A 24,574-nucleotide genomic window follows, 5' to 3' on the forward strand; every position below is an offset into this window, starting at 1 on the left:
AGTCTTTCTGACCTTGAATTTAGTTTGAACTGTTTATAACAAAGTCTGAATGTATGAATTTGCTTTGAAAAACTAAGGAGTCTAACTGACTGGAATGTCCTTTGATTAAATAGGCTGTCTTTGCACCTTTCTGACAAGAAAATACCAAAGGAGCTTTGTCACAATGTCTTTACCTGTTCTGAACAGCAACAATGTGTGAAGCAGTGTGAAAGGGAGAAAAGCCATTTCGAAGGAGAGGCAAAATTGTAATGCAAAAAAAGAAGGAAAACCAAAATCAACAAGAAGCCAGTACAAAAAAGATAAAATTTAAAAAAAAAAAAAAAAAAAAAAGAGAGAGAGAGAAAAGAAAGGTAAAAGGAAATGAAACATTATACAGACTGGAAGGAATGGATTTAAATCAAGCATATTACTGTAAAGAATGAGCAGAGAGAAAGCCAGACAGGAAGTTGCAAATACTCAAATTTTGCTTGAATAAGTTGCTGCTGTTAAAAACCATAACTAGATCAGGGAAATGAACCTTGGGAATGTTATTTTAAGAACTTGCTGGTGAACCGGCATAAAGGCCTTTCTTGGCTGTCAAATATCAGGTGTTGAAAACGTTTGCCAAAATATTTGCAAAAATAAAATAGGGACAAAAGTAGAGGTGTTACTCTGCTCTGTTAGAACGTATTGGATGTGGTACTAAGTAATAAAGGTGGGGTTTTTTTCTGCTTGGCTGGGCTTTTGTGGTCCAATGGCTACTTCTTCTACCTAAGTGTATATTTAACAAGCTTAAAAACACAATCAGCAGGTCAGCAAGCAGAGACCTATAGATGCAACCAGCACGTGGGTCCAGTACGCAGTGCAGAACTGGAGTGGAGAAGCAAAGGTTAAGATCCTGGACCTCTCTTGAGCTGCAGAAAAAAGAGCCTTGAGGACAGTGGTGGCCATGGCCCTGTGCAGTGGTGGCCAGTCAGACTGGATCTCTGATCTAGGGTACTGATGATGACTGTGGAATTGTTTGCGTAATAAAGCTATTGACTGCCCAGATCTCATGTATTTTCTAAGAAACAAACTTTTGCTTTGAGGTGGTTGGTATTATGATCTCTCCTCTAGCTTAAGAAGTTGGACCTAACTCCTAATTTGGGGTATAGCTGAGGTTATCTATATTTGTAACTCCTGTGAAGTCAGGATCAAGTCTACAAGGGAAGCCGTGAACATAGGACTGAAGTCCAGGGATGTAAGCCAAAAGAAATCTTACTTAAGAAGCAAAGTTCTCTGTATCCAGCCAGCTGCTATGCCTTACACCCTGTAGTACGCCTAAAGAGAAATTAAGCGTTATAGCACATTTACGTTATACTTTCTTGGATTAACATCACCAACAGATGAGAACCCTATTAGCTATCGTATATGATTTTTTAGGGCAAGACCTCAGTTACAAATCTCATTTAATCATGTTGTAATGAGATGTTTTGCTATAATGCATGCTGTCGTTCCAATAAAGATTATAGATCCCAGCCCAGGGATGTTTGGACACTTACCTCCTATTTTTTCATTTGAGAATCTGGGCCTTCATGTGGAAACTTATAGGTACTCTATCACAGAAAGAAGACATTCAGGCAGGATTATCATAGCAAGGTCTTCAGGCCTCAGCTTTAACTACTTGAATACTATGTGACTCATAAATGCTTGAAAAGTTATAATATAAAGGTCCTGCATTCTACAGAAGAGAAAAAGCTATAAGGTTACTTTTGAGTTATAATATTTTACTAGAATATAATACAATAAGAAATTTCTGCAAGAAATTTTCAGTCTGTTATTTTGTTAACTGGCTCCGAGTCTCTTTAACTAGATGACGCATGAAAGGCTCCATAATCTCGTGTCTTACTGGATTTTTGGTGCAAGTTGTCAACTTCAATACTCACTCATATTGCAATATGTGTCTCTCCAGAATTCCATACTTTTCACAAGAAGAATGGGCAAGGGGATTCACAACAACAGCTAGTATACATAGAACTTGGTTCCCATAGGTAAGTCAGTGAGATCTTTGTTTTGCCCATACTAAAGTAAAATTCAAGGAAGGCAACAGCAACAAACTGTGCTATTCTTCTAACAACATAGAAACTTAAATGACATAAGTGTTAATATTTGTAACTTAGTCAAATCCCTTATTTGAATATTTCAGTTCTGTTTAACTTCCTCTAGTAGTTTTAAATGAGTGCCTCCTGTCCATGTGCTTAAACTGTTCTGTGATTTTACACAGGAACGTAGTGAATAGGCTTAGAAAGTATCCCGTGGGTTTACAAGTCCAGTTCTGTATTTTAACTGTGTTATTGAACAGTCGAAAGCTGAGTTGCACTGGTGGGCATAGCAGTCACTGTCTGACTTAAACACTTTGGAATGAAAACATTGTGTAACTAGCCTAATGATTAATATAAAAAGGGACCAAAAGTGAGCAGAATAAATTGTTTAACTAGAGGCTGAAGAGAAATGCAGAATAACTTGGAGAAATCTACTGCAAGGTTTGTATGTTAATACAAGCAAATTTAAATAAACCCCCTGCTAAACTGTGTTAAAACAACATTACAGTAAGGTTCAAGCTCAAACGCTAAGAAACCAGGAAACAGAAAAGGAAGCACTGCCTGTGCATCCCTGATTTGCTTCACCATGGATTTGTATTATGGTGCTACCTTATAGGAATGGATACTTCTTTCCCCCTGTCCTACATCACCATCCTACATAGGATAGATGCTGCTTGCTTCAAAAATTTTTCTCGTTATTGTCAAATGTACAACCTTTGTGCTTAACATAGTGCACATTCTCTAAATCATCACAGAAGATTAAGCTACTTATGTATTTGCAATGAAATATTCCTTTATATAATGTCTCGTCATTTATTGTTAAATTTCCTGTGAGTTGAAGAGGAAATACTATCTCTATTTGACTGATGGGAGAAAAAAATGCGTGTAGAAATGAAAGTAAAATAATAGTTATTAGTTTGGTTGCCTATTTTAGATTACTGTAACCTGTTTTGTTCTACTACTTTGCATTTTATAGTACCTTAAATATTTAAAACATTGTTTCCACTGACTGTAGTGGTTGCTGGGAGTGTTAACTATTTATCCAAGTCAGATCTGGATCCTCAAACGTTGTACCCAGGTAACAAAGGACAAAATACTGCTGGTCACACTAAAAAAAATTTGTTGAGATGTCTTGTCCAGATTAGCACAAGAACTCTATGACAGCTGAAGGGACTAAATCTACATCCTGAGTAGGGATGGACTGCCTGAACTTTGAGACCGTCCTTTTCTTTTCATTCCTTGTTTGATCCAAAAGCAGTGGTGTTATCTGGCATACAGACCTGATTCACCTGCAGGGACAGAAGCATGTGGAAGAAATAATCTGTGAGTGTGAGATTCAAGTACTATAACACCTGTAAGTATGATATCTTTTTTCATTATTACAGATGTTTATTACAGAAATATCCATAATACAGATTTCCACTCTTAACTAACTTGACTTTGCAGCCATAGCATTCTTTGAACACTAGTATCACTGTAAGGTTAGTGAAAGACAAACACATGAAATTCCATCATGTGTTTTTAGGACTTGAGACTTTAGAAGGAATTCAAGGACCTTTGTCACCTAAGTGAAGAAAGGAACGCATAATAGGAGAAAAGTTAACATGCTTTAAATACACAGATACTTGTGGTGGGTGGAGGTCTTTTCCCATGGATTACATGGATACCGGGAACAGCAGAGGATCGGTGAGATTCAGGAATGCTGGGCTTTTGTTCAGGTTTTCAGGGAAGTGTTTTACGTTTTCTATTTCCAGTTTCATGCTTGCAGTACCACCTCCATTCTGTTCCCGACAGAGAGTCCTGCCTCTATCTCAAGTTGATCTCTTGTCCCTAGTTCCTTCTATGTTTCTCATTCTTCCTATTCCAATCTTGATTTCTTTACCCAGCCAGCTGTACTCTTATTTGAGAAATAGTCATAGATTCTCAGTACATTCAATATAGTTTCTTTGCCAGGTCATGTTTAGTTTCCTCTTTCCTTGTCCCTCAGCACTTACCCTGCTTTTGTCCTTTCTTCACACAATGAGGTGCAGTCTTACTTTGTCCCTTTTCTGGCTCTTTATGCCGAACAACCTTCCTTTCCTTGTGCATCTTGGCTCCCTGTCAGGCTTGTCATTTCTTCCCCAGGCTCACTGCCCATCACAGGCATTTGTTTCCCTTACAGTCACAGAGTCCCTCCTTCTGTTTTACATACAGACAACCAGATCTTGCTATCCCCTCTTTTTCTTTTCCTCTACCATCACCCCAATTCATGGTTTCTTACCATTTTGGTTACCCTGCACAACATGCTTTAGCCTCTCTTTCATCCCATTGCCTAATTCTGGTCTGTTTGCTCCACAAATCCCATTCACAATCACTCTCCATCCTTCCTTTCAGCATAGTTTTACCAATCAATCCCAGTTTTACCAGGCTGTATTGCCCTTATCTATTCTTTCCTCTCCCATTATGCACTTTTCCCCTTGAGATATTTAAACCAAATGGTTTCCTCCCTTCTCTGCAGTCACGTAGCTGCTGAGACAAGATCACCCCTAGGAAATCTCGTCAAATGTAACCTCAGCCCTTGAGCAACCATTGCAGGGAAGGGCAGCCTCTTGAGGCGAGTCATCCTCACTGGCTCACTCACAGCCCACTCAGGGTGGGAAACAGGACAAAGCCCATGGACACCTGCAGCAGGCAGGAGTCAGGCTTTCTCAGCCATGAACAGTCACCCAGTCTAACATGGCAGCGTGCACTGCACCTGGGCCACCAAAGCACCACCACCCCTGCCATCACCTCAGCCAGGGGATCAGGTAGGCCCTGAGGGAAACATCTCATGACCCATCCAAACCCTTCCACACAACCACCTACCAGCAAACCCAGGTCCGTAGCATGAGGAGCCACGGCAAACGAAAGCAGCTGTCACTGCACCTCACAGGGCAATGAAACAACGGGGAGAGCCTTTTTGATTCACAAAATGAAAACAAATTGCACTAAATTACTTCTTAATCAGCAGAGCTAACAAACCTGTTCTCCTATACATTAGTGCCCTTCCAATGGCTTGTTATATCAGTGCAGCTGCTGGTTTAAAGCCAGATTCATGCTGCTTCTGCTGCCAAGGGAGAGGCAACAGTTTTTGCCTGTCTACCATGTAGCAGGGCACTTACTTCTGCCCAGCTGCTGCTATGGCTGCTAATTAAGTGGCATCGTTAATTGTCTTTGAGATGACCACACGTCCCTCAAATTTGGATGAAGGTGCCCAGCAGGTTCAAGAGCTGTTGGAGGAGCTGCCCTGTTTCCTTTGGTGGTCAAGCCGAAAAATAAAGGTGCAGTTAAGTTCCTGGCCCAGATATCGGCAGAGACCATTCACCCCAGCAGGGCTCAGCTGGTATTGTGGTGTGTTTTCAGCCACAGTGGCCACTGGCTCCCAGCTGGAGGCCGTAGGGAGGTGTGGGCACAATGGCCCTGGGCTGCCCCCCACAACAGCCAGCCCCTTGGGGGCACTGCCAGGGGCTTGGTGGCTGAGCTGGGCCCTGGGAGATTTGTGGGTCTGCAGCTTGCCTGCCCGGCCTGATGGCTGCCCGCCACAGCTGGTAACTGCCTCTTGGGGCCCAGGTTGGCCTGCATGGCTCTCCGGCCTGCATGGCTCTCCTGCCCGCGCTCAGGAAAACTCAACCCTTCTCCTGTCAGGATGGGCTCAGCCGCCTCAGCAAGCTATAGAGCGGTAAGTAGCTGGGAGTGTTTTATTCTTAATGGAGAAAACTGCATTTTATGAGATTAGTCCCCTCACTGTTTCTGTACCGGTCTGCCTGAGAACCAGCACCCACACCCCAGCCTGCTGCAGGGGCGGAGAAGCCATCTTCCCTCCGCGCAGCCAGAGCAGCGCCATCTGGCCTCAGCCGTCCCTTCCTGCCTGGGAAGCAGGCCAGCCCGCCAGTCTGCCCTGCGAGCTCTGCTTCACATCCAGTTCTCCGAGAGATATCTGTATATTCAACCCTATTTTATCCCAAACACCAGAAAAAGTGCCCCCGCCCCCAGCCCCTGGTACTGTCAAGCGGAAGCTGGTTATGCAGCAGCTGGGCATAGGCCCCATAGAGGAGGGCAGGGCCAGGGCTGCCTTGCCTTTGGCCCCTGGGCTGCCTTTGGACCCAGTGCTGTAAGTGACAGCCGTGCTGCCCCTGCTGCCAGCAGCCATTGCCACCCCTCTGGTGTCTCCAGCTGGCATGTCCTTCCCCATTTCAGAGAGGGAGCCCTTGACAGGCAAGAGTCAGATGATGAGGTGGGAGATAGCTAGGTCTTACTGGGGCCTTGCTTAGCCTTCAGTATGTGCTGAAAATATGTGTGCTTCTGCTGTACATGAGCAAGCTTGGTCTAGGTGATGCATGAAGCTGACGTAAGATATAACTTACCAAATCAATCTATAACACTAGCATTACAAAAATTGTCTCCTGAAATTTAATCTTGTTAACTAAATGAATGTTAGAATTTTACTTGGTTGTCTGTTGTTCAACAGCTCAAAAGTCACTTTAAAGTTCTCCCAAACCCCACTGCTTCTCTAGGCGCAAATCCAGGACTTGCGGGATGAGTGCCCAGGGGGCATTGTAACTGAAACAATATACACTGGTTCAGCTACAGATGATTCAGTTCTGAGTTAAGATAAGTCTTCGGAAATAATGACGTACGTATTCAGTTTCTTAGAAAATGGTACATAACTTTGGGAACATGCCAGACATGTGCAGTACCCCAGGATTCAAATGCAGTCGAGGAATAAAGAAAGGAATATATGGGCTTGAAGTAATGAAATGTGTGATATAAATGTTTAGCTTCAAGCAAATCTTCATCCTGAGGTGTAGTATCTTGAATAATATAAGGGGAATCCTGCATTTCATTTATGTTATTTAAATCCATACTAATAACCTGATGTATAAAAGTACAGCAGTTTGCAAAAATCAGTCCTTTTCAGGTATGGGATCTGCAGCTTTTCTCTCTTGTGTGGAACAGTTTTCTGTGGTACCAAACAAAGCATCACTGGGCCATCGTGCAGTTTGAGCCAGGTTTGCTGTCTGCAGAACAGATAGCACAATGAGCCATTGTTTTTACAAGGAGGATCTCTTTAAATGTTGCACAGTGCAAATAAGGTCAACAGTATATACGCAAGTAGTTCAACTCTTGATGCCTTGTATATCTTAATAGTTCCTAGGAACCATAACTGTGTACTTGAGCAGAAATAATTCCCTTTAGAGATTAACTCTGTGCAAAGCGCTTTGTGACTTCTAGGACATTTTAAGCATTGCTTATCATAATGCCCTGCAGCTGAGGCATCTGTCAGATGGTCTTCAGGTAAGAGTAAAACCTATCATGTGTTGTGATAATAATTGTTTGGAGGATGCACTTTGTATTATAGTTTACATGTGTGGCAACTCTCCCATATAGCTTATGCACTCTGTTCATAGCATATTTATTTTTAAATGTAGAATTGTGCATTTCTGTGTAGTTTATTTCTGTATTACAAAACCAATACACATTTGGTTCCTTGTGTGTATGTATGAGCATGTAAACAGTATAATATCGTAAAATTTAGATTGGAAGGGACCTCTGGAGATCATCTAGGCTGGACTGTTGCGTGGGGTTATTCCATCTCAGGCACAAGACCTGGCATTTGCCTGTGCTGAACACCAGGAGGTTCCTGTCAGACACTTTTTCTAGCTTGTCGAGGTCCCTCTGAATAGTAGCCCTGCCCCTCAGCATATTGATTGCTCACTCTAATTTGGTGTTGTCCATAAATGTGCTGAGAGTATACTGCATCCTGTCATCCAGGTTATTAATAAATATTTAGAGTTTGATGCTCTCATGTAATTTATTGGCAGCTTACTCTGCTAAATCTATTGAAATATGCCCTGTATTGAGATTCTCAGTGATAAGAAGGATAGGTGCTCTTCTCTCACCTTGTGTAGTAGACAAACCTTCTAATCATCAACAGAGATAAAATTCACCATGAATTTTCACAAACAGGAAAGAAAGTCTGGAGATAAAACCGGAGTTTTACCTTAAATTCATGGAAGCTAATGGACATTTTGCCACTAATTATAGACATAATATTTTGTACCTTTAAAAATCCCACCTATCTCTTATTAAAAACACCTATATGAAATTCAAAGATTTAGCTGGCTTCTAGTGTGGCTTATTTATGCACTGCGCAGAATCTTCTATGCAGTTAAGTCCTGTTTAACTTAATTTTGAGTAGATATATATCTGCAGATTTCCTTATTAATTGAGAACTTTTTAGATGTCTCTGGAGAAATTCTTTACTATCTAGGATCAGGTACTAATTAATAGTACACAGGTAAACTTTATGTATGATTTATTTCAAAATTGTCTAAGTATTAGCGGCTAGAGAAACAAGCTAACAAGAGTGCAGGTATAAACTTCCAAGGCAGTATTTGGAACTATCAGAGTTTTTTGAAGCCTAAGAAGCACTACAGTGCCTTCTTTCACTCATCTTTCTGGGTCTAAAACCAGTTCATCTGCTTGAAATAAAATATATTTGCCTCTGTAGCTATTACAGAAACTCATACTAGCATCATGTTAGGGTATATCCACAAAAACAAGTGTGGTTGAGATTTTTGCTTGCAAACGTACTCTGAGCTGGCCTGCCACTGACCATATCTGGTTCTGGGCATGTGAATTAGCTGGGCAATAGGACATACCATTACAGGTGCAGAGTTGTGCTAGCTTGGCTACCTGTCTTCCAAAGGACCAAGTTCCTGGGCAGCACAGAGGTACAGAAGCAAAGGTCTGTACATGTGTGTGTGGAATATCAGTTTATGTTAACTTTAAATACACGTGGACTATCAGGTGAGGGGCAAGTGACATAGAATAAAGCCTTGACTATGACAGAAAGTTTGATTGCTTTGATCTTCCCATAAAGTCACAGAATACAACTTAGATTGTTTTACTCCTTCTAGAAAGATACAGAATGTAATTTGCCTTACATTAGAACTCAAAAATCTTTTAAAGGTGCTTGTAGCTAACTGTGTGCAAGAGAAAAGTTATGCTGTATCAATAAAATACACTCTTTCCTTCAGATGATCATCCTTTTCAGAGTCACACTTTATGTCTCTTTACTTTTCAAAAAGTTGCTGTTCTCCAGAGCTGCAGTGGCATCTCAGTACTGAAAGAAGGGACTTGAGCACCCCTCACTTCCCCTCCACATCAAGCACACCTTCACCAGTTCAGTCCCTCTTATCATTGGCTTGATAAGAGCTTACTTCCAGGTCTCAGTAATATTATTGCATATACATTCCTTATCTATAATAATCTTTTTGTCTTACTTTACATTATTTTCCTTTTGCTGTGCCCTATTTTTGTTTGCCTTCTGTGGGAGAAAGCCTTCTCTTTTCATCAGCTTTAAAATTTTCTCAGCTAAGTCACATAAAAACTGTCACAGTTTTCAAGTGACTAAGAGCCAGCTCTGCCTTTGCCATTGGACAGCAGAGCTCAGGCCTACGTTTTAAGCAGAGTGAGAACGACCGAGATGCTCCTGCCCTGCTACATTCAGCACTGGCTTTGCAAAACCTTTGCCTGGTGGCAGCAGCCACACCACCCAGGGTGGGTACCCAGGCTCCAGGTGCAAAGTGTGGCCCCAGCAGGCAGCACGCCGGCTCCATGTGTTAGTGCTGAGACCGCTTTCCTACGTGGGTCTGACTTGTCCACATCGCTGTGCTGGGACCTCCCACACCTGAATGCTGGAACAGAGAATTCTCTTTCCTCCTTGCAGACCCTAAAATGCATATTTATGCGCATGAGTGAACCATATTTTTCATGTAGCATGTGAGTAAATCTTTGCCATCCAGAGGTACCACCACTCCTCTGATTCCAGATCAGTGCTATGAGTGTCAGTTGTACCTTTGGCTTCGGATGGGCCTCCCTGCCCTGACCACCAACGAAATAAATTATCTGGGAACTCCAGGACTAACCTTCAGGTTTTCTTTATCAAACAGAAGGCAGTAGCAAGACTCGTCTTAGATGGCTGAAACTGACCCATCACCTGTGGTTTGACTGCATTGTAGGAGAGCTCAGGTGTTCCCTATACTATGTTTTTAAAAATGTGCGTATATCTAAGATTTGTAATTACAGCCAACTTCTGCTTCACCCATGCCTTTGCCAAGCTTTATGCAACAGCAGATGCTAACAGCCAGGATACAGTGCTTGTCAAAGCTGCTTTTCTGTCACCGTTTTCCTAAGTACTCTCAGACTCTCTCACACGTAGCAAGTGTGCTTCCTGGGGTACTGACTGGGGTCACCTACACTGTGAATATGCAGTTATGTCCACACAAGGGCTTTTGCTTGTAAATGTAGTTTCATAGGATTAAAAAAAAAAAAAAAAAATCGTAGCCACTTTAACATAGGTGTAAATCTCAAGTCTTGAGCAGGTCTAGCTGAATTTGGAAAGCATATAGAAAGTACTAAAAATTTATTAAATTCTTTATGGTGTGGTTTTGGCTTCTTTAATAATTCACCTTTACAAGCAAATAATTTGAAACTTTTCTTTTTATTATTAAAGAATAGTCTTCCTTTCAACCAAGATTCAGTGTTACTGCAATTTGAATTAGGACTTATCTGTTGTTATCTTTAGCTTATGAACATCAGTCATTTTTATTTGACACTCAGAGTAATGGCAAGAGTAGTGGGCAAAACCAGGAAAAATGGAGTGGGAGAAGTAGGAAAAGGATTCACATTTGTTCAAAGCCCAGATGTCATAATTTATCAAGACCATAAAAAGCTGATTACCGTACATTTTTCAGCTAAAAATGTGAATGCATAGTGAGAAGCTGAGTAGTGAAATAGTAAATTCTAAAACAATGGTGTCAGTAGATACAAGACAACTTTGCTAATAGATCATGGTTAAAACATTTCAGGTGTGTAGCTTGTGGGTTGCTCTGTTGTTTGATTTAGGGGTTTTTTATTATTATTTCAGCAAAAGTATATGCTAAATTTGCATTGTATTTATTGCTTTTAAATCAGTCAGCACATTACATGGAGTGCTGCAGAGCTCTTTCCCCAATATAGGCTAGAAGAGCACCCTTTTCCGCAGTATGTGTTATCTGAGAACTACAGCTACATTTCTATAATCATAATTCTTTTTTATTTCTTATTGTGGGTTGTCATGCACTTTGATATACCATTGTCATTTCATGAAAGTAATCACCAATCCCTGACTTTAGCTAAGTCTTAGGTATTGGAAAAGTTAATTTCCTGAAATATAAAAACCAGAAAGAGATGAATTTTAAATCCACTGCATGTATACAGAATGTTTTCTGTATGAATTCAATAGGCTTTGAATCAGCTCCAAACTAACAGCCTGTTTGTGCTTAAACATGTGAGGTCCCATTGAATTCAATGGGCCTTTCATGGGTTGGATTGAGAATAGAATTCAGTTGATAACGGTCAATTCAAGTTGAGGGTGATTCCTAGAATTTCTGCTTAATTATAGACAATACATTACACGAAAGTTATTGCAGAATTTTGCAGAGGCTTTCTATATTGCTATTTTATTCACTCTGGCATCACCGTAACAATTTCCAACATTGCTTTCTTTTGCAAAAATTATTTAGCATTCTTTCCTCCTTGAGAAGCTTTTTAAATGCAACTGCAACTGTTACAGGATCAAAATAAATTCTAGTCACTGAGATCAGTTCTACAACCAGTAAAAACTATTCCAGGTGAGAAGTCTAGGTAACCTCAGCCAAAATATTTCAAGTGGTAATGGACACAGAATGCTTAGGAGATTAAATGATGCTGTAGTTTGGCACGAGCAGGCAGCTCCTCAGGTCATCTCCAGCACAGCTGCAAGCCTGGATTTGAAGATGGGCTGAGGCCTGCAGCTCTCAAGTATTAGTAAGGAGCCTGCAGAGCTGAGTCAGCAGAATAACTGATGCTCAGCTACTCTGGAGATCAGACACTACAGTGTAATTTGTCCTACTGATGTGAAGTGCTAGACTTGAATATGTGAGGTAGATGACCTCTGACTCAAGGCTAAATAGGATGCCAAAGGATACATGCCCAGGATTGTAGGCTCAAGTTGACTATTACACATCATACGTGTATATGTTGAGATGCAAAGTCCAGTCTGTCTCTGGCAGAAATACTACTTCTCAAAAAATTAGAAGTCATGACTTCTCCTGTATTAATATCTCAATTAACTGTGAGTTTTCTATTATGCTCCAGAGGACATTAATTAAAGGTACAAAGTGATTATCACTTCATCTTGGGCCTAAAGGTTTGATTTGGCTCATCCGTTCCAGGTGGAATTGAGGTAAACACTGTCACTGTGCACACTTCACAAATTGCACATCTTCACTACTCAGTTTGTATTGTTTCTAATTCTTTATGCTACCTGCATTAGATACTACTCTTCACATCATATTATTTTCAGAATCAGTTCTTTTATATTTGCAGTTCCTATTATCTGGAAGGAAATAATGATTTGGCTGCTTTATACCTTTTTTTTTTTTTTACTTTCATGAGATGTAGCTACAAATAAGCCAAACAGGAAGCATCGAACAACAAAAAGCAGAACAGCATGCACTGATGTTTTTGCCACTTGCTCTTCAAATGACCCATCCTATGTGAAACTTACCACTAAAAAGCAAAAAAACCAAAACCCATGGCAGGGGGCTTGGAACTAGATGATCTTTAGGGTCACTTCCAACCCAAAACTCTGACTCTATAAAACCCTAAAACTACAAGACATTACAGAAGGTGCAGCAGATTTTCAAAGCTGCCTTTTTTGACTTTATATCTCGGTATGAGAATATAAATAGTATTTAAAAATCTAAATATAAGATTTTATATGCATTCAGACTCATTACAGTTTAGCTGAAGGTATGTCTTTAGGTGAATTAGGTCAGCTACAGAAATTAAGTTTAGTGAGACTGGACTCAATAGAGGAGGGACTCAGGGTTATTTTAGTAAAATTAGATGTAAATTGATCTAAGACTACTTTCATTAAGATGTTGCAGTGGATTGACTAAGCCAGTTTTAAAGTCTGTATAATTAAGCCAATGTAATATATTGCCTGCAGGTAAGCTTTTAGGTGTCTGGGGAAAAACGTTAGATCGATAGAGTATTGAACCAAAACAGATTTTTATTATCTCTAGAACAATTACAGTACAGACTTCTAAGGGAAGTCTACTGTGATAGAGAAGTTTGCCACGTACATGTGTACATATATATGCGGGGGGGGGGGGGGGGGCGTGTCTCTTGCAAGTTCAGTCTCTTTATATCAACCCTTTGCAGCAATCTTGCCCAGATGCAGGAGCTGTTCAGAACTTCTGTATGTTTTTGTCAGTGCTCACCCTCCAGTCCTGCTCTTCACTGTCCAGGGTCTGCAGCTTCCCTGGGCATGGGACACCTCTTGAGCCTGTGAAGTCCTCCAGCTCTCGCCTCCCTTCTACATTATTCCACAGCTCTACTCTGGATACATTTACACCATGAGGCATGTGTTTTCCAGGCCACGCTCATGTTTCCTCATCCCACAGACTGGAAAACTGGCAAGACACACTGCAGCCCTCTGATAATAAGGGGTTTTCTCTGTAGAAATGAAAGATGGGAAGAGTGGATGGGTATTGATCTCACCTCAACACAGAGCAGGATGTAGCTGGGCCTTACAATTTAGACAGACACTATTGCCCATGGACAAGGAAGGCCAGGATAGAGAAGGCTGACTCCTAAAAGGCCTCTGCATTTGATCTAAGTCACAGTAGGAGCTGTGGTGCAGGCTGTAAAATGTTGATTTAGCTCATACTGGCTTGGGTGGGCAGGAATCAATGCTGGATATCAATGCAGCTTTAACCACCAGCGACAAACTTACTAGTAAGCAGGATCAAATTATGAACCTGAGCTCTGCCCTGTGATTGTCCATACTGTTCTACTGCCAGGTTATTTCCCGGCAGAGTTTTGGCTTATGAAAACTGGGACTCTCAAAAATCAACATCCAGATAGAATCTGGGTGACGGCACTAGCTAGGTGTCATTCCCAACAGCAGTGTGGACCAGGTCCTTCTGTTTCAAGAGGAAAGTGTTTAGCTATGTGGAAGCAGGTCATGCTGTGTCACTTGCCCTCAAGGCCAAAGAAAGGGCTGTGATCTGTTTTATTTACCAGTGTGGATGTAGCCAGGGATCTGAGTCTCTTTTGAAAATACACACTGCCATTTGAATATAGTACACGTGTAAACAGTCATGCAAAGTGAATCGTAATAGAGCAGTAGAATTTTTGCAAAGTTATTGCTTCAAGAAAGGATTTGGTACTGGCTGTGTCTAGTGCATGGTAGTGCAAGGTAAGAGAAATAAAGAGGTTTGATGAGCACAGCTGAGCAATTACGTTATCATAAGACTGACCAATCTGTGTGGGCACTTATTGTAGCTCCTTCATCCAAAACAAAGAACTTAACGCTGGGAAAGACCAAAGAGAGTACAAAGATATTCACTCAATCAATTTTTAGGTTATCCATTTAGATGGAGCTCTTTCGTCAGTCTACAGCAAGGCACTGTAAGAGTCTGGTCTAAAGTTATCAGTTGAAAAAAAGACTCCTATGGACTTTAGTGTGTTTGGAATTAGGCTGTAAATCTCACACCCTTAAAGCTGGAAACTGTTATTTGTGATATTTGGCAAAAGGGAGAGGTGGAGCTAACGTGCTACATAAGAAAAAATGCATATCCTAGTCACATAGTAATACATGAGCATTGGGTGTTCAGATACTAATTTTTGACTGTAGAACAAGAAAACATCTCTCTGATTTTAAGAACACACTGGCTCTGTTACTATCAGTTCTGCTGTAGTTTTTTTAAAGTTACTGCCTGTGGACTAGTCTTTCCTATAATTCTTTAGTGTGTCTCCTAATTGTACACAAGGATTGAATGCAACAAGGAAAAGATGCTTTAGTTTTAGGCAAATAGATAACGCCCGTCCACCAGAAAACCTTGTACCTTCCTATCATCGGTACTACCATATGAGCTACTTTTTTAAGAGGTAAAAGCTTCTAAACAAGTTAAATGAAACAACAATATTACTATTTCACCTGGCTGATGCAATACATTTAAAATGATGACGACTTAAGGATGTGGTTGTGGAAGAGCCCCACCTAACAGCTTATAGCAGTTGTCACTTTATAGTTCCTATCAAAAAATTTTTTAAAAAGATCCCTAGCTGCTATAACACATGACATGGTGGATTCTCTCAAAAAGTATATTTGTACAGTAGAGAAATTATGCACAGATGTGATGTGATTCATGTCCATCACAGCTTGCAAAGACTAGCAGGAAGCAAAAGTATTAACTATGCAATTGGAGGAACACAACAAAACATTTATACTATACCATGAAAGTGTTAGCTCAGGATGTAATGTAGATTGTAGTAAAGTGTGTCAGGAAAAGGTGGCTGTACAAAGAGATCTTTTGTATGGACGTGGAGGGTGTCAAAGCGTGAGGGGAAGCAGCGTCCCTTGGGATACATTTTTTCCTCCAGCACACAAACAACGGTTGGCTGAACATGGGCACAAGGAGGGAAGCTGGCTGATGATAGCTGTCGTGTTATATCCCTCCCAACATAGGGAAAAGCACCATCTGAACGGTGACTCTGTCAGGATGGTGCTGTTGGGCCTGGAAAGAGCTCCTACGCAGTGATAACTTGTGTCTGTCTGTCCTGGATGTTTCCTTGCTAGGTAAGGGGGTAGGCACTGCAGCTCTCCTACCTGTGGAAACAGGCTTGACATGTGTGGCAACATCAGAACAGGTTTGTTTTTTTGTCCCGTTCCAAGCTGCAATGATCAAACACAGTGCTGCGTGTGAGCTACGGACAGCCCCGGTTGCAGCATGAGCGTGCCTTGGTGACCTTTTCGTGTTTCTTAGTCATCTCTTTCTCTAGCTCAGCCCCCTCCTAAGTAGTCTCACCTTTTCCTCCCAGTCCCAGTTTTGCTACACACATACCCAAATGTGTAATTTCTGATATGATTTCCTATGTTATCCTGGCCTTATGAGGTTACTGAGATGGCCTTGCAAGGTTCTGCCCCGCTAAAGGTCCCCAGCACTGCTCTCCAGTCGCCCATGCAGTTCCCCCATTTCTCATATGACGCCCCCTTTAATTGCACATGGAGTCCAGCTGCTCCTCACAGCACTATCTGTAATTTTTGTCAGCTTCTCACATTATCTGTCACATCCAGCAATTTCTCATGTCATATTCAGTAGTTTCTCACATCCTGATAAGTGAGTTTAACCTCAGGCCAGGGCCTAATCAGTGATCTAGTCATCTGCTTACAGCTCCAACAGGCTAAGACATACAGGCACTGTTCCTCTGATAGCATCCATCTGTTCCTTTTTTTTTTTTTTGGGGGGGGGTGGGGGGGTGGTGTTAACTTAGTTTAACTGCATTTTAATGATAAAAATAAAGAACAAACATACATAGACACCCCTATTCTGATCTCAGGATGCAGGGTGAGGTGACTGATGACCAATGCATTAAAAAGGACTGGCTTAAATATGAGAATAGCTGATGTTGCACCAGTAAACGATTAGCATTGTCCTTGGCATGATCCCACAGTCTTCCTACACAGTGAAGGCTTCAGCAGTAGGTACCTCTGAGCAGTACACTGAAGGTGACTGTAGACTGTTATGGGCATGTTCTTAGTTAAAGCTTGCCTGGGAATGCTACTGGAAAACAAGTGGAAGACATTGGTATCTGAAATGATCTAAATGGTTTTCGTTCAGTTCATGGCAGACTGCAAGCTGTATACAAGAAAGCTGACAAATTCTAACTAGCTTTTACATCCTCTGAAGCAGCAAGGTGTGATGGACACAGACATGGAACTAACCTTTTCCATATAGAGGCGATCTGCTAGAGGTCATAGATGAGGAAGACACTCCCCTTGCCTTGACTTTCAGTGAAGATCAGAAATGTGTTTGTGAGGGTGGCAATACTTCCCTATGTTTCTAATTGGTAGTGCTCCAGTAAGTTCAAAAACACCGGCAAATCCAAAAATAAACCGGACAAACATGAAGTACTTGGTGCAGCAATTGAATCTGCAGGAATAGCTACTACTGCCTTGATCATTTGGTATAAATTGAAAAGTGGGGGGAAATACTTTTGGGAATGTGACCAACATAAGACATAACCATTCTTGTTGCTATAATTTTGTTCATAAATGGACAGAAAGGCAACGTCAAAAATTAAAGACAACATTAGAGCAAATTCTTTTCCACACAAATGTGTGATGGACAGAAATCTAGTGAAAGATGAGTATAACATCTCTATTTCAGCCAGTTAGGAAATGATTTCTGCCTTCCCCCCAAGAAAAACCCCACCAAACCCAACCAAAAAACCACCAAACAACTTGACAAAGTGTTATGATGTTCATTGACATTTTTCAGGTCTTTTTTTTTCCCTTGTGAAAACAAGTTTAAAAGTGATACAAGAATATGTAGAGTTAGCCCCATCATATTTTCTTGTAAATACCTCATATGCTATCAGTAGTGCATGAATCTGTACTGACATTTAAGCTGAGAATTCATCTCCCTGAGCCAAATTTGAGATAAACCCTAAGGTTCTCTTGTGGCTGCCAAGAGTATATCCACCATTTCAGCAAGACTGCAGAGTGATGTTCTTCTATGTGACTAGCCTTGTGTGCTCTAGCTGGGCTGTGGCCAGTTGTGCTGATGCCAAGGGGTGGGAGGAGGCGTGGGTGGAATTGTATATTGATAAACTGATTGCAACTGTGGATAATCTTTCAAACCTTAGGCAAATCTCAGTGGGGATGCTTCCTGAGAAAGGGCTGCAATCCTGAATACATTCTGCTGCTAAGCTGTGCTTGTGTAAATGCAGAGGAAACAGATGGGCTTCAGTGGATTTGCCTTGGATTATGCTGGCAAGTGTGGAACAGAATCTAACCCAAAGTTACTCATGCCATTAAGGAAACAACAATCCATTGTCTTTAAATAACTCCTTTCATCCAGAAAGAATTTACAATGTTTTGAAGAAAATATATATAGTTCTCCAAAGTAATGATACAACGGCCATTAAAAAAAAAAAAAAACCCAAAAAAAACCCCCAACAACAATGAAGAGACTAACTGAATTCAGCTGGTGCTTTATTTTAGCCATAAAGCACCATATGACTAAGTGCAATAATGAAATGTAACAGATCCTGTTTATGAATAGTAGCCTGTGGATAAATGAGGAAACAAAGCATAACCCTCAAAATATCAGACTCCTAGAATGTAATACCATCTCTGTCTCTCTCATTAAAATCACAAATAAAGCCATTCAGGTGAATAGAAATAGCAAACCTACATGCTACACCCATATACCACTGTACCCACTTTTAGTCTTGACTCTGTTGATATAGAACTAGGAATCATAAACAACTTTCTTTTCTGCCTTCTTTCATCAATGGGAAAACTACTAATGCTTTGAAATCCTCAGATCTCTACTGCTGAATTCTGCTTGGACTGGGGAAAATGATTATATGGCAGCATATGCTTTTCCCAAGCTTACTCTTGCAAGCTGCCTCAGAAGATAGAGGTTCCTTATTTAGGCCAAATTAACATAGTTATTAGGAAAGTAAAAGATTGGGGGGGTTTATGATTTCTTTTTAGTCACATATGATGTCATCTCAGTCCTTTCATGTGAGTAGTAACACAGATAAAATAGTCAACTTTGTTAGTGAAAGTCAGTCATATTTTCTGACATCTTTGAATGTTGTTGTGTGTTACAAGACTTGAAGAAGTGATAGCAAACAACTTCAGCCTTCAAATACCAACTGAGGCATCAGAAGCAATAGTATAGATTTCTACAATAGACCTATATGGAAAGAAAACAGAAAATAAAAATCAGACATTCCAGATTTATTTATCAACATTACTAAAACTTGGCTAGGTCTAGAACTGTGCAGACAAAGCATTGGATGAAAATGTTGGTGCTGGAAGTTGAAGTGAATGATGGTAAAAGATGTGCTATTGTTTTCAGTCAAATAGAACATCATGTCACAGGATGAGAGGATAAAACTAATGGCCTCACCAAATAACTTCTAGATACTTACATTCTGCTAAGGCATTTAAATTCATCTGCGAGTATTAACACTTGTTGACAGCACTAACAACATTACAGTTATGCATGACAGTATGCCCAGTTGAGAAACGGCAGTATATTATGGTAATATGTTACCAAAAGACAGTCTTTATCCTGAGGAATTTCCAAGCTGGTATAAGATGAGACAACAAACCCACAAAGGAAGATAAATCTTGTATAATTTTTGTATTTGATAAACATCACACCAGCAAATTTAAGCTTGATGATCTTCATTGCAGAGAGTTTAGTAGTTTCACTCTATAGGTCTTTTTCATGCCCGGGAAGCTGCTGTCCAATGCATTATAATGGTGCCAACAAGGAAAGTCTACCACATTGCACCCCAGTCTACAAAACCCTTTGAAGGGCCTCTGGAACCAAGGTTGTTTTGTGGGGTTTTTGGTACTGATGCAAAGCCTTCCAGTCAGTATCCCTGAGTGCATAAACACAGTGACCCAGCAACTGGTCTGTTTGACAGATCCAGAAGGCCACAGTTTATTCTAATTGTTCCCCTTTTCAATGTAGACTCTGATCCTCCCAGATTCAGAGCAACTTTTAGTTGCATAGTTCACATCATGTCTCTCACGAAAGCCAAAAATTTTGCCTAGATGTAGCATCTGGAATACCTGTGGCATTGGCGAAGTTTGTTCATGCATTTTAACTTTAAGACATGAGACCATAGCTTAAAACCACCCTTATGATGTCAGAACAAAGGACATTTACAATAATTGTGATCTCAGTGTGTTGATACTGCCATCCTTTTTCTGTCATTAAATTTTAACTGGCTTGGTATAGAGGTACTTGTTGCAAACCTCCCTTCAGAACAAGGAATCAAAACAGGTTCAATTTAACCATTCAGAGGCCCATCCATGAATTTATGTAATATATGAAGGCGGGGGGAAACTCTACCTAGCATTCAGCATACACCAAACTATTATTTTTCAATCCAAACAGTTTTAAAAGTTCTTTATACATTGACTCACCTACTGTGAAAGCTGAATCACTCTGTGAGAGACAGCCATATGCGTGAGGCATGATCACTCTTCAGTTCAGTTATTTTGCTTAGATAGGCATGTAGACCCTGCAGCAAATGTGTAAAAGGTCAGAACCTTTCTTCAAAGACTGTCAACGTTAGAACTGAAAGTTATCATAGTTGACTTTGTCAGGGTCAGAACTGGCAATAAATCGTATATGGAGGCCACTGATTTTTACCAAGTGTAGCCAAAGAAGCTTTGAATGCCTTTAAAAAACTACTTGAAAGTTGGTCATTCTGCTGAGACTTTTGCCAGCAAAAGTGAATTATGATATTAATTACAGGAGAGGATGTGTAGCATATGGTTTAGTGGGCATGGTGGTATTAGGTCAATGGCTGGACTTGATCTCAGAGGTCTATTCCAACCTGATGACTCTATGATATGCACATTTGTTCAAATAGGAATGGCTTGAAACTCAACCTTGTCTCCCAAAAAATCAGCCAGCTGATTACAATAATTTTTTATTACAACCAGCTTCAGCTATACATGAGCTGTACATGAAAGAATTGCCAGCCTATTACTATTTTTCAGTCAGGTAACGTCCAGCATACCTTTCTCCTCAGGACAGCTAAACATAAAGCTTGTCCAGGCTGATATTTTAAGACAGAATAAGATACAGGAAAGGAGGGGAGTGAGAAAACAGCTGGTTACTTAGGACGAAGACCTCATTTCTGTAGCTGATTAGGATTTAGATTTCGGGAGTGTTGGTGCCATACTGTTATGCTTTCTCTGTAGTTGCTAGCTGTCTTGATCTCTCATCGGGCTGTGACCTCACAAAGCCAGAACTAGACTGTGACCAAGTAGAACACTAGTGCCAGCCGTTCATGAGCACACTGTTACAATTTATATTGCAATAGCACTCAGATTTTTTTCCCAGAGGCAGGCCCCTGCATCTAAGTAGAAGAAAAATACACCAGGGTCTCTCTGAAACAACAGCCTATATATGCAGTTGCAGCCAGAATTCCCAAATAATTTCCAAAATTTGAAAGAATAGAAACACTTCAAATAAATTCAAAGAACAGAAATTTAGTAATAAGGTTGTATATATTGTTGAGACCAATTACTTCCATCATAATCCTGTTTCCATTCATTAGAGGGTAGGTCATGTCAAAATGAGAGTTCGTCACTGAGTGATGGACCTGAACATTTTACATGCATTACTGCATGGGCTGTAGTGACATAGGCATGCACTAAGCAGTAGAAGCAGGAAAATACATGCAAAGAGCAGATGCAGCCATGAAGATGGCTCAGTGCAGTGACCAGAGTGGCAGAGCTATGCTTGGAAGTCAGTACTTTTCTAAGAAAGTACTATACACACACACACACAAAAATCACAGGGGTTTTTACCTTTCATTGTAAAACCGTAAGGAAATAAGAGCTCCAGAGTGCTTAAACTACTTCAAAAATCATGCTGCTGATTGCTGAATACCTAATTTCTAGAGCAAGTTTTCCTCCCATAGGCAAACTTGTACTCTGTTGTCTGATTGTTTTTCTTCCCTAAACAAGACTATAAATTCTTCCTATTTGGAAAAGTCAGGCTCTTTGCTCATTAGTGAAAGCATCCAGCACTGTACTGATGCTCAGTACCATTAGGCATTGATAAATGCCTTTTGCAATTTGGTGCCGACCTTGAGGTAGGTTTCCAGCTCACCAGATCTATCACAAATATCAACAAAAAATAGCATGACTACTTTACAGTATAGCTCTCACTAGCATCCTTTTTCTCAGGTTCTTTCCCCAGTTCCAAATAGATCTAGCAAGTGATTTGCATTTATGGTCAACCTAAACAAAAGCAAAGCTAATTCAGTAAACTGGCCACGGTTCTTTCAGCATCCAACCAACCTCCTGCTGTATGCCTCAACTTAACAGAAGAGTATTAAATATTGCACCTGCCAGGTTACCATCCCAGTTCACATACAGCTGAGAGTATAATACAGAGTTTCTTACCAGGAGCTTCTGAGAATGCTAATTTTCTGTAACCTGCTCCAAAACATCACCTGTTAAAATCAAATGAGCTGCTTGCTCCTTTATCTAAGAAGGGATTTTTTTAAAAAGTCTCTAATGTTGCTAATGACCAGTCAATTAAATAATCCGCAAAATCACTCACTAGCTAAAAGACAAGGAGTTCTGAAGGAAATTGCCTCTTCCCTCACTCTGCCCATGCATTAATTCTGATTAGTTATGCGTTTGTCTTGGGGAAAGTAGAGCAGAAGAGACTTGAAGATGTGGATGGCATTATCTTCATGAACACACCATGTCCAAGGAATGCAACATAACATCTCTCCCTATTCATGTCTTTGCCATCTTTGTGCTCATTTATCCCACATTAGAAACTTATTTTTATTTGGTATACTTCAGTTTAACAATACTCTTATAAATGCCTCACAGAAGTTATTGCAATTGGCACAGAAAGGAGCCTTTTAGTCAACTCAAGACTCGCATAGCCATATTTTAGCAGCAGACAGCCCCAGGACCAAACAAACCACACAAGCAAGGGAGTGCTGGAAACCACACAAATCTTGTCTTCCAACTTCCCTTCCATGTCCAAGCTCAGGCAGCTCCACAAAGTTGGGTCATATAGCTGCTAGTGGACAACCTCAGCTTTCAACTGTATCAAATCTTAGTGCAGTCACTCCACCTGCTAAACAAGCCTAAAGCAGCATTTCTGCCAGGGCCTCAGCTGAGAGCATGCTGGAGTGAGTGATGCGAACAGAATTGAATGCAATTCGGTTTTCAGTCCTTGAGACTAGGCATTTGAATTTTAACCTAGAGTACAGGTGAAAATATATACAATAATCTCATCCCAGCACTAGTTTTTCCACAGCACAATTTGGATTATTTATTACTTTCTGCCCGGAGAAATATCAGGACCCAAGTAAAAGGTATCAGAAATGGAGCATACAACTATACTTTTGGCAACTTAATGCTATTACAGTTACATTAATATGGGTGCAGACCAGCAGGTGTGGGTCAAAATCTTCTTAGAGCTTCTCTTGAAGAGAGATCTCAAGTTCAACTTGTTCACAACCATCGTGTGTAATATTGATAAAACCTAAGCACAGCCTTGAAGTCTTAAACGTAAGCAGGACTTCAGTAGTGGTTCCTGGACTCTTTCCATAGATGTGATTTTTATCTTTATTTTCTACCACATAGCAGCACCTGCAATCAGCATTTTCAATACATTTTGCAGGGTCATTGAAGGTATGATAACTATCATTCAGTGTACAAAGCAACAGCTAGGAATGGATGAACAATACCTAGAAAATACTTAACCTAGCAAATATCACTCTTCAGTTTTGTCTCCACCCTGTTGATGCTCTTAATGTAAATGCATAAAGCTCAGGAACTTTTTTGGTTTATCCATACATATTCCTTCCTTCAGTGTGGCAGGCTGACTGTGAAAGACATAGCTGAACAAAAATACAGACAAGGTTGGCAACAGCTCCTGAAAAAACCTCATGTATGCAGTCTTTTTGCACCCCTATTCCTTCAAAAATTAAGCAATGCCCCCCAACCTTTCTGTTTCTTAAGTCTGTGTACTAAAGAAATGCTGCTAATCATTGATACCTTGTATTTCTTCTACGTGACTAGGATAAGAATCAGGACACACCTCTGATAGGCTCCAGACAGGAATTTCCATACCCCTTCTTCAGCGAGGAGTCAAAAACAGAGCAGAAAGAAGATAGTATTTAGATCAATGGAAATACCATATAGAGAGGCAAAAGTAGTTGTGACCATCTTGTGGTATTTATTATGAGTGTTGTTTGGACTGGGCACAGTCCTGAAATACAGTTCACAGCATAACGAATGGGCACCGACATGCAATATCCTGTGAAAAGCTAAAGCTGCTCCAAGCTGCCTGTCTAAAAGCAGGGTTGCATAGAAAAAGTAGTTTGAGTTGTCATTTTCAACAAAATATTTCAACAGGAAATTTTGATAAAAATCATATGTTAGAGTTTCTTTTCCTTCCCATGGTCTTTGAGAAAGAAATGTCCAAGATATGAAGCTGGTGAAAGGCAGAATTCTTTTTCACACAAACTTTTTGAACACTGGGGAACATTTGAAAAGCTAAAGTGAAAAAAACCCAAAGCTTGTATGCATGGCAATATAAAAACAACTGAGACAGTTGATTCTGCTTTATTTGTGTGTAGGCAAAAAAAAAAAAAAAAAAAAAAAAAAAAGAGAAACCAACCCAGACCCTAAAAATAATCCATTCTGAATTTTTCCATAAAGATAAAAAGTGAAGCTCTTTAAAAATACAGACACAAGAGAAGCACAATAAGAAATACAAGCTATTCAACCAGGCGCATTAGCAGGATTAAACTGACTATAATCAGTTATCTGTTGGGTGAAAGACAAACTGCTTGATGTGAATGTCTTAATAAGGACCAGC

General features: G+C 40.4%; 1 protein-coding gene across 1 annotated transcript in view; it reads right to left on the reverse strand.

The window, feature by feature from the left end:
- Positions 1 to 1,281: 1,281 nt before the first annotated feature.
- Positions 1,282 to 24,574, reverse strand: part of UPK3A (uroplakin 3A) — an 81,015-nt gene continuing 57,722 nt past the window's right edge. Inside the window, exons 8-9 of the mRNA XM_086461128.1 lie at positions 18,844 to 18,883; positions 1,282 to 1,299 (exon numbers count right to left, since the gene is read on the reverse strand). Coding sequence (XP_086317254.1) covers positions 1,282 to 1,299; positions 18,844 to 18,883 — 58 coding nt within the window. The remainder of the gene's footprint in view (positions 1,300 to 18,843; positions 18,884 to 24,574) is intronic.

This window comes from Leptosomus discolor, chromosome 1 (genome assembly GCF_034619465.1).
Source record: "Leptosomus discolor isolate bLepDis1 chromosome 1, bLepDis1.hap2, whole genome shotgun sequence".
NCBI classification, from domain to species: domain Eukaryota; kingdom Metazoa; phylum Chordata; class Aves; order Leptosomiformes; family Leptosomidae; genus Leptosomus; species Leptosomus discolor.